The sequence below is a fragment of the Drosophila sechellia genome, chromosome 3L, assembly GCF_004382195.2.
Source record: "Drosophila sechellia strain sech25 chromosome 3L, ASM438219v1, whole genome shotgun sequence".
Lineage (NCBI taxonomy): Eukaryota > Metazoa > Arthropoda > Insecta > Diptera > Drosophilidae > Drosophila > Drosophila sechellia.
The window spans coordinates 7,014,677-7,028,267 of NC_045951.1; the positions used below are offsets into that span (position 1 = coordinate 7,014,677).

At 45.1% G+C, this 13,591-nt stretch overlaps 1 protein-coding gene and 1 pseudogene across 13 annotated transcripts in view; both read right to left on the reverse strand.

Moving 5' to 3' along the window:
- LOC116801058 lies at positions 1–3,159 on the reverse strand (annotated as a pseudogene).
- Positions 3,149–13,591, reverse strand: part of LOC6611105 (Down syndrome cell adhesion molecule-like protein Dscam2) — a 27,508-nt gene continuing 17,065 nt past the window's right edge. Inside the window, exons 10-21 of one of the 13 annotated variants that reach the window (XM_032718477.1) lie at positions 12,464–12,748; positions 8,942–9,061; positions 8,560–8,733; positions 8,289–8,439; positions 7,941–8,221; positions 7,376–7,861; positions 5,998–7,314; positions 5,638–5,928; positions 5,443–5,589; positions 5,057–5,220; positions 4,466–4,592; positions 3,149–3,915 (exon numbers count right to left, since the gene is read on the reverse strand). In XM_032718477.1, coding sequence (XP_032574368.1) covers positions 3,167–3,915; positions 4,466–4,592; positions 5,057–5,220; positions 5,443–5,589; positions 5,638–5,928; positions 5,998–7,314; positions 7,376–7,861; positions 7,941–8,221; positions 8,289–8,439; positions 8,560–8,733; positions 8,942–9,061; positions 12,464–12,748 — 4,292 coding nt within the window. In that variant the 3' untranslated portion in view covers positions 3,149–3,166. The other 12 variants (XM_032718485.1, XM_032718479.1, XM_032718475.1 and 9 more) reach the window with 12 other exon arrangements.

A 13,591-nucleotide genomic window follows, 5' to 3' on the forward strand; every position in this document is an offset into this window, starting at 1 on the left:
TTTTTAAATATTTCTTATATTTTTTAAATGCCGTTTGTCTTTACATTAATAGTTTTTATTTTGTAGTTGTTGTGCTAAATATATGTTAAACATAAAAATTGTTCCTCCCTCTCGTATAATTACTCGGTTTGTTCTCGTTTTGATTGTGATCTATTAAGTTAATTTCATCTTTTGATTTGTAGACTTTGCTGTGAGGTTGCTCCTTGCAGTCGCAACTTTTCTGTTGTTCTTAATAAATTCGTAAAATTCGATGTTAAATGTAATAAACCATTTCATTGCTTCGTACTAATAAATGCATATAAAAACCGACTAAAATCGCGTTAATCGCTATATAAACAAAGAGTGCTGCTGGCTCGTAAATTTTTCTTTTTTGTTTTTGCTTTTATTTCAAATGAGACACTAAAGAATTATGCTCTCTGGCTCGGGTTCGAATTAATTTTACCCAAGTGAACACCTTAATCTGCGACTTTATTTTGTGAATTCTGTGGCTCTAATTGGTATGTTCATATTTCGTGGCTGCTATTTACTCGCTTTTCATGGCTTGCATTATTTATTGTATATCCGTAATTTAAGAGAGCTTTGTCTAAAAACAAATTTTGGCACATGGTTTCCGAAATGGGTTCAATTCGTCCCTCTGATCCTCCTTCTACTCCTCATCGACTTTATTTGACTGTTTAATGGGTTTCCTTATGCTTTTGTTGGCTAGTTAAAATACAGCTATGTACTCGTATTACTTTTGGATTATTCGATACGAACTAAGAGTTATATTAATTTGTAGTTTGTTTGTCTGCTCCTAACTTGGCCTTCGTTCCATTCGGATGCTTGATTGAGTGTTTATGATAATTCGAAATTTAATTACGACTGGTATTTGATTCTCCTACAGACTCATTCAATTTACTTCCATTAATTCGTTTTTAAAAACATTTATCTACAACTCGACGAATGACAGTTTATTGTAATGGAAACACTAATGTGTGATTACTGCGATATCATGTCATATTATCTATGAATACTGCTTTCTTGAATTCAAATTCAGCTGGCGACATATTCGAGTGTGTGTACATCGGCTATATCGAATACATTTAGTTAACATTTTCATTGTGGCTTTACTTTCCTTTGGGTTTTTCTATGTGAGTCATGCAACATTGTCAGTCCTTTGAGGGTTTTACTTTTGATTATTTACAGCATTTGCTCAATACTCTACATGTACGTGGAATCGCTAACAACTAAATTAGTATTCTTCGTTTGTATATCTCGGTATATATCCTATATACATACATGAGCACACGACTGCCTCATAACGTAGACACGCACACGGGTACACACATCAATATACATTCATATAAATTTGTACACAGCATATATGTATATCTGATTTTTCGGCTTAGTTGAAAATTTCAAGATTAAATTCCTCGTTTCATCGCCCTGGTGTACCACAAAACCGAAACTTATTGGACTACTTTAGGAGTAGCTTTTCATAGGCCAAACACTCATTGCTATTCGAGACTTCAACATCTAGAAGAAGGTCGTCCTTTCTACATACGATGAAAAACAGTTCGATTCGAATCGATTCGATACGATAGTTTGCGATAGTTTTGCAGTTAGTAGTTTGAGTTACAGTTTCGAGTGATTTACGCATTAGTCGTTACGGATACTTAATAGACTACGTTAGTATGTACATACAACATTTCTGGAAGTTCGACAACTGACCTGGGTTCTTTCTGGATACATGCCATATGCATTCACCTACATACATAAACATATGTAGATACATACATACGTGGGTATATAGCATGCACAATCGTTAATACTTAGATATAGTATGACCTCTATAAATACGGGCAGGAGTTCATAATGGGAAGTGTTTCGATTCGGTATGTTTCGGTTTTTGGATGGTTGGTGCAGAATTTTGATACTGATTGTCCGAAAGTTTACTGAGTGTTCATCTGGTTGTTTCTTTTGGGGGACAGGAGGGTATTACTTGGTGCGGGGCTCTTCCGAAAGTTTGGAGTAGAGGTTTATCATTTCACGAGTGGTGTCAGGGTGTTAGGGGGGAGGTGTCTTAGTAAGGTAACAAATGCATTACAAAAATGTACCCGGCTGCTGCTAAATTTGTGGCTATCGGGGGGCCCGGTCTCATCCAATTTGCTGATCTTGCGATCAGATCTTACCAATGTCTCAGACGGATATCGAATAATCCGATTTCTCGCTAAGCAATTTTTGGCCAGGAGCGGGTGAATGTTGTTGGCGTTGTTGTTGCAGTGGCTGTTGTTGTTGTGGCTGCGGTGACTTTGAATGCGCTCGTTTGTGTGGTTGCTGTGGTGCCTGCTGCTGCTGCTGTTGGTGGTGTTGCTGCTGGTGGTGCTTCTGCTGCTGTTGCTGCTGCTGGTGCTCCTGCTGCAGCTGGGAGGTGGTGGATGAGGGTCGGGACCAGAGCGATGACCTCTGACCCAGCTTTAGCTTCTTAATCGTATCCACATCGACCTCAACCTCGGCCAGCTCGATCCGTTCGCCCAGGCCGCCGTCCTCCGTGCGATGGAAGGCGCCGGCGTTGCACTCGGCCTGCAGCTGGAGCGGATGCAGCGTGCGCAGGATGCCGGCCCTGGATGCGTGTGTTCATTCGGGGAGTGGGAGGGTGGTGGGTGGCAATCGTTGGGGGGTGATGGGGGTGCAAGTACAAGAAAGGGTCCAGAGTTGGTTTTCTGATTGCAACCACAGCATTCAAGCATTCATTCGTTTAAAGACCTAGTGGTGTAGTTCTAGTCTGGTTGTGTGGTTGGGTGTGCGTGGGTGGGCACAGATTTCACGACCTGATTTATCAGCTTGTACTTCAAAGGCTTTACATTTTGATTTAAGAATACTCTCTTTTAAGTTTGATTCACAGAAAACTCAAGACTCGTATGAACTCGTATGCTACCATATGTGCATACTCGAATCCAAGAATATGTCTCTGTATGCTATCCAGGCACTCAGCTGAGCCACCAGGTCGTGAAAAGGGTCCTTAACGGGCCCCCTCGGGGGGACCACACACCTCACCGTAGGCCAGGTCTCATGTCTGATCGATTGGGTCCATGTAGGTGCAGGAGATCTCGCCGCTGTCATAGCCGAAACCGTCCATGGCCTCCATGGCACCACCAACGTATTCACTCCCCCCATTGGCCGTATCCTATTTGGGCAGCGTGGGCGCTGTGAAGAACTTGGAGGAGAGCATGGCCGTCGAGGGGTTGAGCAGCGTGCCCGGATGCTGATGCTGCTGCTGCTGGTGGGGATGCGATTGCTGGCTGTGGTTGTGGTGGTGCGGTGGCTCATGCGCGGGCATTATGGACTTGTGGGGTATGGGGCGGAACTGTGAGGAGGGCGGCATGCAGGCTACCAACGGGCTATTGCCGATCCCGTCCAGCCCCAACAGCTCCTGGCCATTGGCCTCCAGCTGATGGAGCTTGGGCGTGATCAGGAGGGGCTGCTGTTGCTTCAAACTACTGCTGTTCGGATTGGAGCTACTATGCTGGGAATTATTGGTACTACTATTCTGCAACTGCTGCTTGTGGAACTGTTTCTGCTGCTGTGTACTGATCGATGGCGACTTGACCAATGTGGGTATGTGGCACTGTATGGAGTCTTGCGATTTGAACGTGCTCGATATGGATTTCAGATTTCCGCCCCGCGGCGATAGAATTTTGTTCGAATTGCTGGATGTCGATGGTGTGGCTGTCGTATTGGTGGCTGTGGTGTTCGTGTTGCTGGTGGTGTTGTTGTTCATTTTGTTGCTGTTGTGGTGGCGCGGTGTGGTATTGGTGGAAAACTGATATTGCTGATGATGATACCTGGAGCGACCGCGGCGGGGCAATGATTTCTGTTCGGACATTGGTGACAGATCGGAGGAGGTGCTTGATTGTGCTCCATGGTAGATGATGCCTACGGCGGAATGGATCAACAGATCAATGGTGGATCAATCGCAGCGCAGACGGAGATGTTAGTGGGGAAGAAAAGAACAGAAAAACAAAGAGCGGGCTGATAGAGAGTTTTTTTTCTTTGGCAGGGATACATTACATAGATAACAAACGTTAACAAAAACTTAACAACTAACTTAGCACTATCAATTACAAAATTGGGTGTCTTAGTCTTATTGGTTGGCCTGATCTTAGTATTTCGTGTGGAGTTTTGTTTGGTTCAGTTTGGCCTACTACAGATATGTAATCGAGATATTGTGGTTTGGAAAGTGTTGTATTAGTCTAGAGTCTGCAAAAACAAAGCAACACAAAAAGAGAGTTCAGCCTGGGAGCTTACTAAAAAGGACGTCTGCTGTGAAAGACATCTCAATGTCAAGTAATTTTTCAGAAAACATCAACATAATTTCAGTTTTGAGAGGACGTTCACTGCAGATGAATCAAAAAACGTGGGACTTTCTCATTACCCGTTTCAAATACATAAAATAATATATTGAACTTTCCCATCCCTGACTTACTGTGCTTGATCTTGCCCTCGTGCTGGTTGGAGGACTCGGTGCGACTGGAGGTGAGCTGGTCCTGGTCCGATTCCGACTCTTCGCTCTCCGGCTCCGTCTTCCTGGAGTGGCGCCTCCGGTTCTTGGACTGCACATGGAACATGGAACAGCGGGAAATTAGTCTGGATCGGCATCTCAGTGCGGTGAATTTATGCAGCTAGCGACTACAAAGCGCCTGGGGTTGGAACGCTTCTCGAACAAAAGAATGGGTAACTCAAGATTGGCAGGTGACGTGGATCCAGGGCGTTAAAGCCCCTTAGCATGATTTACGGCATTGCAATTAATGTGAACTGAAGGGCAAACAAATACACGAGCAACATGGAACAACATAAAAAGCACGTAGTAGTACACTCAGAAAAACACTAATGAGTGGCAGGACCACATTCGATCAATCGGAGTACTTAGTAGAAGGAGAGAGAGAGCTAAATCAAAGAAATGAATAAACAAACGCACGATATTATGGAACGGTGAGGTCTGATAATAATTATGAATTGTCTTTAGTGGACGGTGGTGGTGGTGGTGATGGGTGGTGGTTGTTGGTGGGTTCAGTACCGCGGCTGGTGGTGGCGACGAGCAGCCCTCGGCCAGGGCCCGCTCGTGGTACATGAACGAGTGGAGCAGCGTGTTGGCCGGACCGCCGTGGTGCGGCTGTGACATGTTGCCCCCAGCCTCCGACAGCTGGAAGGTGGCATACGGCGAGATGTCCTCGGAGGTTTCTGTGGAACAAGTCCTCGGGCGGTTAGCGCAGCTGATCAAGTAGCAAGGCAACAGGGGTCACAGAAATCTCAAGGGCTTTGTTGTTGTCAGTTGGATAAAGAACTTCATGCTCAAGGGTTTCATTCCAGGAATTACTGATAGAGACATAATTCGTATTCCATTGAAAACAAGTACTCCTTTAGTTGAGATTTCTGGCCACCCCGTTCCAACCCATTACTCACCTGGAATCTTATCGTTGTTCTGCATGGACACCTTGTGTATGGTGGCATAATACCTCTCCCGCTGGGCAGCCTCGGAGTTGGCTCGATTCTCGAGTGATTCCTTTTGAATTTGACTTTGCTCTGCGAGCGGTGGTGCATTTTTAAGCACTGGGTCAATTAGTTCAGCTCTGGAACTTATTGATATTGTATACTTACTGTGTCGGTAGCAAACGATGATCATGATGATTGTGCAGAACATTCCGGAAACGGCCGCTATAGTTGGGATGAGCAGGTTAATATTGGCGAATATGACCGTGGTTTGACCACTACGTCCACGGTGCATGATTTCCGGCGGCGGTGGATCTCCATCCTTGGTCAGGGTCACGAAGTTGAACTCCGCCTGCGAGATTCCAGCCACATTGTGCGCCTCCATGCGGAGCTGATAGAGCGTCGATGGTTGCAGATTGTTGACTACTATGCGCCGCTGCGGTTTTAAGGCATTAGATACTGCGGGGCATAATAGGAAAAATTATGTAGTTCGTTTTATATATTCGTATCAAAGGTCGATGTGCTCACCTAGCACCCATTCCGCATCCGGATCGTCGGTCACCGCTCGGTACTGCAGGACAAAGTAGAGCAAAGGACATCCGTTGTCCGGCCAAGAGTGCAGTCGAACCAACAGAGAGGTCGAGTTGGGTGCCAAGAGGGCAGTGGAGGCAGGATGACCAGGCGATTGACCCTGAGTGCGCACGTGCAGAATGGTGCTGGTGGGTGAGGTGCCCACCTTGTTCTGGGCACTCAGGTGGATCTGGTACGTGCTGCCACACATCAGGCCCTTGAGTTCATGACTGGAAGCATGTCGCGACAATTGCATCTCGTCCGTGTTGCCATTGGCTCGCCGGTAGAACAAGGTATAGCCGGTGATGGGTGCATTGCCCGTGAAGCCGCACTTCCAGTGCATCAGGATGCTGCTCGAGGTGGCACTCGTTACATAAAGAACCGGAGCTGTAGGTGGCACTTGGACAATGAGGGTGTGCGTTAATCGATCAGTTCCAATGCCATTGTCCACCTGACAGCTGTAGTTGCCACCATCCGCCAGTTGCAGGCTGGAGATGATCAGATCCCCACTGTCCAGCAGCTGGGAGTTATGGAGTCCACCTTGCCGCAGTGCCACATCTGATTTGAACCACTCCCGTTTGGGTTTTCCGACAGCCGTGCAGGGTAGAGTAACGGTGGATCGCCAAGGTCTGACCACTGGACCACCGAAGGATATGATCCTTGCCGGTATGCGATTCGTGGTGATTTGTGAGGACACTCGCGAACTCTTGCCCTCGCCCACTCGAGTGCTGGCCGTCACCCAGAACTGATACTCCATATGCGGATGCAGTCCTTTGGCTTCGTAATAGGCCTGCTGCGATGGCAGACTACGTTTCTCATTGTTCAGCTCCTCGCGACCGTTAACCACGCGGGTGTACAGACTGTATTTGGTGATCACTCCGTTCGGTTCATTCGGTGGCAACCAAGAGATATACAGGGATTGCGATGAGCTCGACACAACTTTGATATCCGCCGGAGCCTCGGGCACATCCTCTTCGCTGTGGCAGAACAATGGCTTCGATACCACTCCATCGCCCATACGCGTGTGGGCCAAAACCTGAATGCTGTAGTTGGTGTATTTGCGAAGTCCTGTCAGCACCATGGTGAGTGCTGTCGTCTTCCTTGACTCCACTTCGTCCTTGCTGGGCTGAATGTCATCGATGATGGGCTCGAATATCAGCTTGTATCCCTGCAGCAGTCCATTGGTGTGGTAAATTGGCGGTGGTTGCCAGGACACCTGAAGCGATTGCGAGGATAAGGCGGCACAGCGCACGTCCTCCGGTGGTCGACTTGGAACTGATTAAAAAAATGTTAAATGAAATGAATATATCAAGTTCTTTCTTAAAAACCGTCTTACCATCTTCCATTGTTTGAGCAGCGGTGGGTTCCGAAAGAGGTCCTGGCCCCACCTGATTGAAGGCCTGCACCACCACGGTATATCGCGCGAACTTAGCCAGTCCGCTCAGTAGTAGCTCTCCATTGCCTCCATCGCCATCTCCGGAAACGGAAGTGAAGTTGTATGCCGTATTTCCCGAACTGGACAGCTTGTAGCCCACATTGTAGCCCTGAATGTCCCCATGTCGCAGCTCCGGCAAAGGAGCCACCCAACTGATAAGCAGCTCGGTGGAAGACAAAGGTCTGGCGGACAGACTTAGAGGAGGTCCTGCGGGTCGCTGTGGTTCCGTGCGAACAATCAGCTCCTGGCTGGGTGCACTGCGACCAGCCGATCCCTCAGCAATCACCCGGAATGCGTAACGTGTCGCCGGCTTAAGGTTCTCGATCATTGCATTGAAATGTGGCGGATCCTTGACCTCGATCTGCTGCCACTGGTCCACAAACAAAGCTGGTGGGAGAGAATCTAATTACGTTGGAAGCTTTACCATCTCTTCAAACTCTTTAATTCCAATCCAAACTATACGTACGATCTGCCTCGCGGAACTCCACTATGTACTTGGTCACATCGCCAGTGCCCAAGGTTTTTGGCTGCCACTTGATGTTCACCGATCGACTGCTGATCATGGCCGCCTCCAGGACACTGGGTGGCAGTGGTGGCTCCTGGACCTGCAGCTGCACCAGCTGCTGATCATTGCCATACAAATTGCTGGCCCGACAGAAGTACGGACCGCTGTCGGTGGCGTCCACGGTGCGGATTTGGAGCTCGGCGGACACTCCGTCTGGTGTGGCCTCCTGCTTCACCGAGATCCTGAAAGCGAATGCAAAGTGCAGAGGTATTACTTTCGTTTCCCGCAGATCCGGCTGAGTGCACTCACTTGTAATTGGTTGACGGATTCAGCGTGTTCTTGCCCGAGCGCATCCAAACAATGTTAATCGGCTTGTCCCCACTGACGGCACATTGGAGCAGTGCCGTGTCGCCCTTTTTCACCATCACGGACCGGGAAGTGGATGAGAAGTACGGCGAGGCTGAAAACAACGAGCATTTTGCCCATTTTAATTACGACGTCGATTCCTCCGGGGCCACAGCATTGCAATTAACCAAATTGCCAGAGCAGAGCACCATCATCCTTTCCGCCAAATACTCACAGTTCACTTTCAGCTGGATGACCTTTCCGATGCCGGTGCCGATGCCATTGTTGGCCTGGCACAGATAGAAGCCCTCGCGATCCTCCTTAACGTGTTGCAGCAGCAGGGAACCATTGCCCAGGAGCTTGGTGAAGGGACGCTCGCGGACTTCCTCGTACTCTCCCGACTTACTGCCTGTGGGGAGACATTGAAAGACCGAGTGGAAATTGGATAGTTCTACTTGGAAACATACTAGATTGTACCAAAATATATACTACATTCATTGATTATTACTAATACATTAGATACATTACAAAAGTTTGGCTATGACATATGATTCCCTTTCTCCGGACATATTGTCTTAAATAATTTTATAGTTTATATGCAATTTGTAGTGTCTAACCTGTGGCCTTCTTCCACACTATGCTGGGTGTGGGAACACCCTGCGCCTGGCAATGCAGCATAATGTGGCGATTGCGCTCCACATTCGCGTCCACGGGCTCGACGATCCAGCGAGGCGGCACTACGGGGCGTATGCGTGATATGAAGAAATGGTTAGCTAAGTCGGAAAATAGCTGGGAGTTCAGAACGAATGATTGAAATCAAAACTGCTAAGACATACAGTAAGAGTAATGGTTCTTAGAAAGAGATATAGAGAGAGACAGAGACAGAGAGGAAACGTGAAGATTTCTGGCAAAGTAAAAAACGGCATAAAAGAATTTTTGCTGTTTACGATCTTAAGATTTTCATTGTGCCTAGCACAAATGTAAAAACTGGTTGAATAGTGGTAGCAATATTTTAGGAACTTTTCAACTAATATACAAAAGGATATCTGTTTTATTTTTTTTTATTTTGGGTGGATTGCTTCGAAATCAAATACAAAAAATAATTTTATATGCAACTCAGTCAAAAATAGAACAAAAATAATGTAGATTTTTTGATGTCATCATGTTTTAAGGAAAATCATTTAGGAATGTCCGTGGGGGAAAATGAATTCTTTTGGTTTCTGTTGGTGTGCAAGGACTTTATTTTTATATCTTTTCGTTTCGTTTATTCAAATTGATCGCTTTCTCTTTTGTGTGTTTTCTTTGATTCGCCCACGCTCTGTGCCTCACTGTTCGAAAAAATCGCAAAAAAGGCTTAATATGTTCTGGTATATTCGGCACATAAATTAAATGACAAAGGCATGCCAGAAGCGAAATTGAAAATATATTTGCATAGAAATTATAGAATGCGCAACATAAATGTGAACGTGGTGGTGTGAGTTTCATAGTTGGACACGCAGCTAACCAAACACGAAAAAAGCGAAACAATAAAATGGGATTTTAGTGCAAAAAAAAATATATATTAAAAAAAAATCACCCACCTTAGCGACGTTTTCAATAAATTATAAACTGTTTACTTAGCGGCTGCATTTAATTGCCAGCCTTTGTTTGTGCAGCAATAACGAATTAAAAAATTTTAATTAAAAATTAAGCCCGAACAAGGAGCAAATTATAGAGCTCCAAATGAAATTATCAGCTGGCCCAGGGTCCGGTATTAATTAAAATGATTTCTGGTTATTATGGCATAATCTATTTTTTTTTATTCTTTGGGGTTTTTCAAGGATTGTTTTGGCATAGTTTTGGGGTTGGTTTTATTTGGGGTGGCAGCGTGTCTAATTCGAATACGGAAAAAATCTTTGCACACAACAACAGCAGCGTCAGCCTGGGAAATGGAGCATTGGCAAAATAAATATAAATAAATTAAATTTTTGGAAAACTGTGTGCTTGGAGTTTTGCTCGAAAATAAATATAATTGCTCACACCCCAAGCTGGCTGGCTGGCTGGAAATTGGGCGGAAAAAGCTTAACGGAGCAATCTGTGTGTGATAGGAGGAAAACCCAAAAACGAATTAAAACGAGAGCTTAAGAACCGAGGCTTTGGATTGGTATGAAACGAAACTGAACGGAGAGCAAGCAAATCATACATAAATTGAAATTAAAATTCATTTGTCACAGCACTACGCGCATGCAGATGACAACGGGCATAACTAAAAATTGCATTTCTAATCTGTACAAAAAAGACGTGCAGAAAAGAAAAATGCAGCATGATGGCAGCCGCTTCTCTAGCAAAAAACAACCATTCTCAACTACATTAGCAAATACTGCGAAGCTTTAAGTTTCTTATCCATTTAGTTTCTCGGTCGGATCTCCGTCATATATTTTCTTTATTTTTGCGGTTTAGTTCACATTGCTCTGCAATAAGATTAGGTTTAAGCGGTTTCTCAGTCACAAGCACGCTCGCACGCACACAGGCACTCACACAAGCGAAAGGGGTGGCTACACCGAAAAAAATAGTCGGGGATCAATGCGAAAATATCGCGAAATATGATAAATATTTGGAATGTAATTTTGATACAGCACATTCTGTAGATGCGTTTAGGAATTCAAAAGAAAATCATTTATAATTGAAAAATATCATTTTTGAGGATATATGATTGTAATTTTTTTTTTGAGAAAACTAATTACTAAAATCTCGTATTAATTATCAATAAATTTGAGTCCCCTGTCCCATTTTTTCGGTGTGGAAATATAGGAAGCGATTAGAGAGGCCAAAATCAAGTTTGAAGCGTAAGCGCGAGTTTAATAGCATCTTTGAAGGATTTTTGGAGGGATTCGTTGCGTTTTTTGTGCGAACTCATTCGTTTTCAGCGTTCGCCTTGTTTATTCGTTCGTTAATTAAGCACAGCACATTGAGCATAGTGGATGAAGTGGAGTTTTCGAAAGCTGCAAGTCAAAAATGAAGAGAGGAGCCAAGGGTAACAAAGGATATTCTGCATGTATCCTGCAGACCGAGCAGCATCGCACTGGCCGGCAAACCGAAAAATAACTGGGGCATTGCGAATAAGGCAAACGAATCTTAAAGCAGCTTATTATCCATGTTTATGCAGGAGTATTTGTATAAATTATAAATTACAGCTAATCACAAAAAGCAGTGCGCCCTCCGAGAGCTCGACAAAATTGAAGGACCACAAATTTTTGAATTTTTGAATTTTTGCTGGGAGAGCGCACACTTAACTTATGCAGCTAAAACCCGACTTGTCGTGTAAGAAGCATTTCAAATAATAGGCAGCAAATCAAAAGAGATATTCATAAGCTTTACAGGTAATTTGTTAGATTTTTGGTTACGAAGCGCATAAAAAGCAGTGCAGTTAAAACGTTTTACCTGGTGAGACGGTTGTCAAAAAAACCCACAGCGTGCCAAAGCGACTTAAAGGTGACGGGGAAACTCTTAATTGTAGATTAGTTGGGGTTTTCGGGGGTTTTTTAAGCGGTACGTTTTTTATATTGGAGTTATGGGTGGTTTTCTTAGTGAGAGTCAAAAAATCAAAGCGCCTTCGGGCTGCGCAACGTTCAGTTGCACCGGGGCTCAGTTACATAGAACTCGAAAAACACTTGACCAGCCCATTGTTATTTGTTGTTAAAAATCAACCAAAAATATCATCAACAACTGAAAATACCATTAAGAAGCTGTTCTTGAATACATCAGCGGGAAAGCAAAAAGTTATTGAGGGGCAAGTGAAGTTCGCTTAGTTTGTATTATATGTAGTGTGTTATTGTGTATTGTGTTTTCAGAGAAATAATATCGCCATAGCAGTTTGTTGTATCGAATAATATTTAATTATTAATTTTTGGAAATTTCATATAGGAAATAAGGTTTCCTAGAGTTTCTAAAGAAGGATTTGTATTGCGCCTATAAGTAGACAACGAAATTTGATTGAGCGGTTTAGATTGCTTTTTATATAAAAGGTTTTGAAGAAGCTACAGAAGTTAACAAGCTTTGATTTATTTTTAATTTTGATAGCAAATGGCTCCGATATTTTTAAGCTTTTCTCTTTTTGTGTTTAGTGTTTAGCTGTTGTGATGGGTACGCTAGTACGCTACCTTTGACCTGCAAGAGGGCCGTATACTTGATCTCGGCCGCCGGATTCTTGGCCACGCACGTGTACTCGCCGGAATGCGTGGCCGACAGCGACGGAATGCTCAGCAGGGAGCTGTACTGGTCTAGCATGGTGACATTGGCCCCCAAAAGGTCGGGCAGCGGATCACCGTCCTTCAGCCAGATGAGCTTCAGCGGCGGATCGCCCCTGGACACCCCGCAGACGGTCCTCGTCCGCATGCCCTCGGCCAAACCCTCCTGGAAGGCGAACGGTTCTATGCTCGGCGGCACTGCAAGAGGAAAGATCAGGCGAAACGGGTTAGGATTGGCACAGCTGGTCGGCGACACCTGAGCGGAGACACCTGGCGGACGCGAAATTCCCACGTTGATGCAGCAACTGATGATGATTGTCAATTTGTACGCTCTGTAAACCTTCGCAGTTTTGTTAACACATTCGAATCGAAAAACGCTACTTAATCTTGTACAAACATTCCGAAAGTGGAAACATCATTTACAAAGGATAGCAAGGATCGTATATATATATATAAGATAATATGTATGTATATGCAATTCAATGGTTCTGTGTTATATGGTACATGAATCAAAGTGCATACGAAAGGAAACTCAACTACTTGCAACTAAACGGGATTACAATACTGGATAACTGGATAACTGGATTACTGGACTCGAAGGACTCATTGTTTTTACCATTGACCAGCAGGGCCTGCGAGTTCTCCACCTCGGCGGCGGAATTGCGCACCACACAGGAATAGTTGCCGGTGTGGTCGCTGCCCAGATTCTCGATGACCAGGATGCTGTTGTACTGGTCCACCTGCTTCACGGACATGTGCTGGGTGGGATCGATGGGGCGGCCGTCCTTGCGCCAGTTGATGGTCAGCGGGAGATCGCCCTTCACCACCGAACAGGTGAGCGAGGCCCGATCGCCCATGTTCAGCTGCAGGATGTTCGTTTGGAAGGGACTGAGCTTCGGCGGCACTGGAAGGGATCAGCCAAGGATTGATGAGCCAAAAGGGACGCAAAAGGAGCACAGAGTGACCGGTTGAAAAGGTTGCGATTTATGAAAATTTAATCAGCACGGCGCCTCATTAGGGCGCGAATTCATTAACATTAGC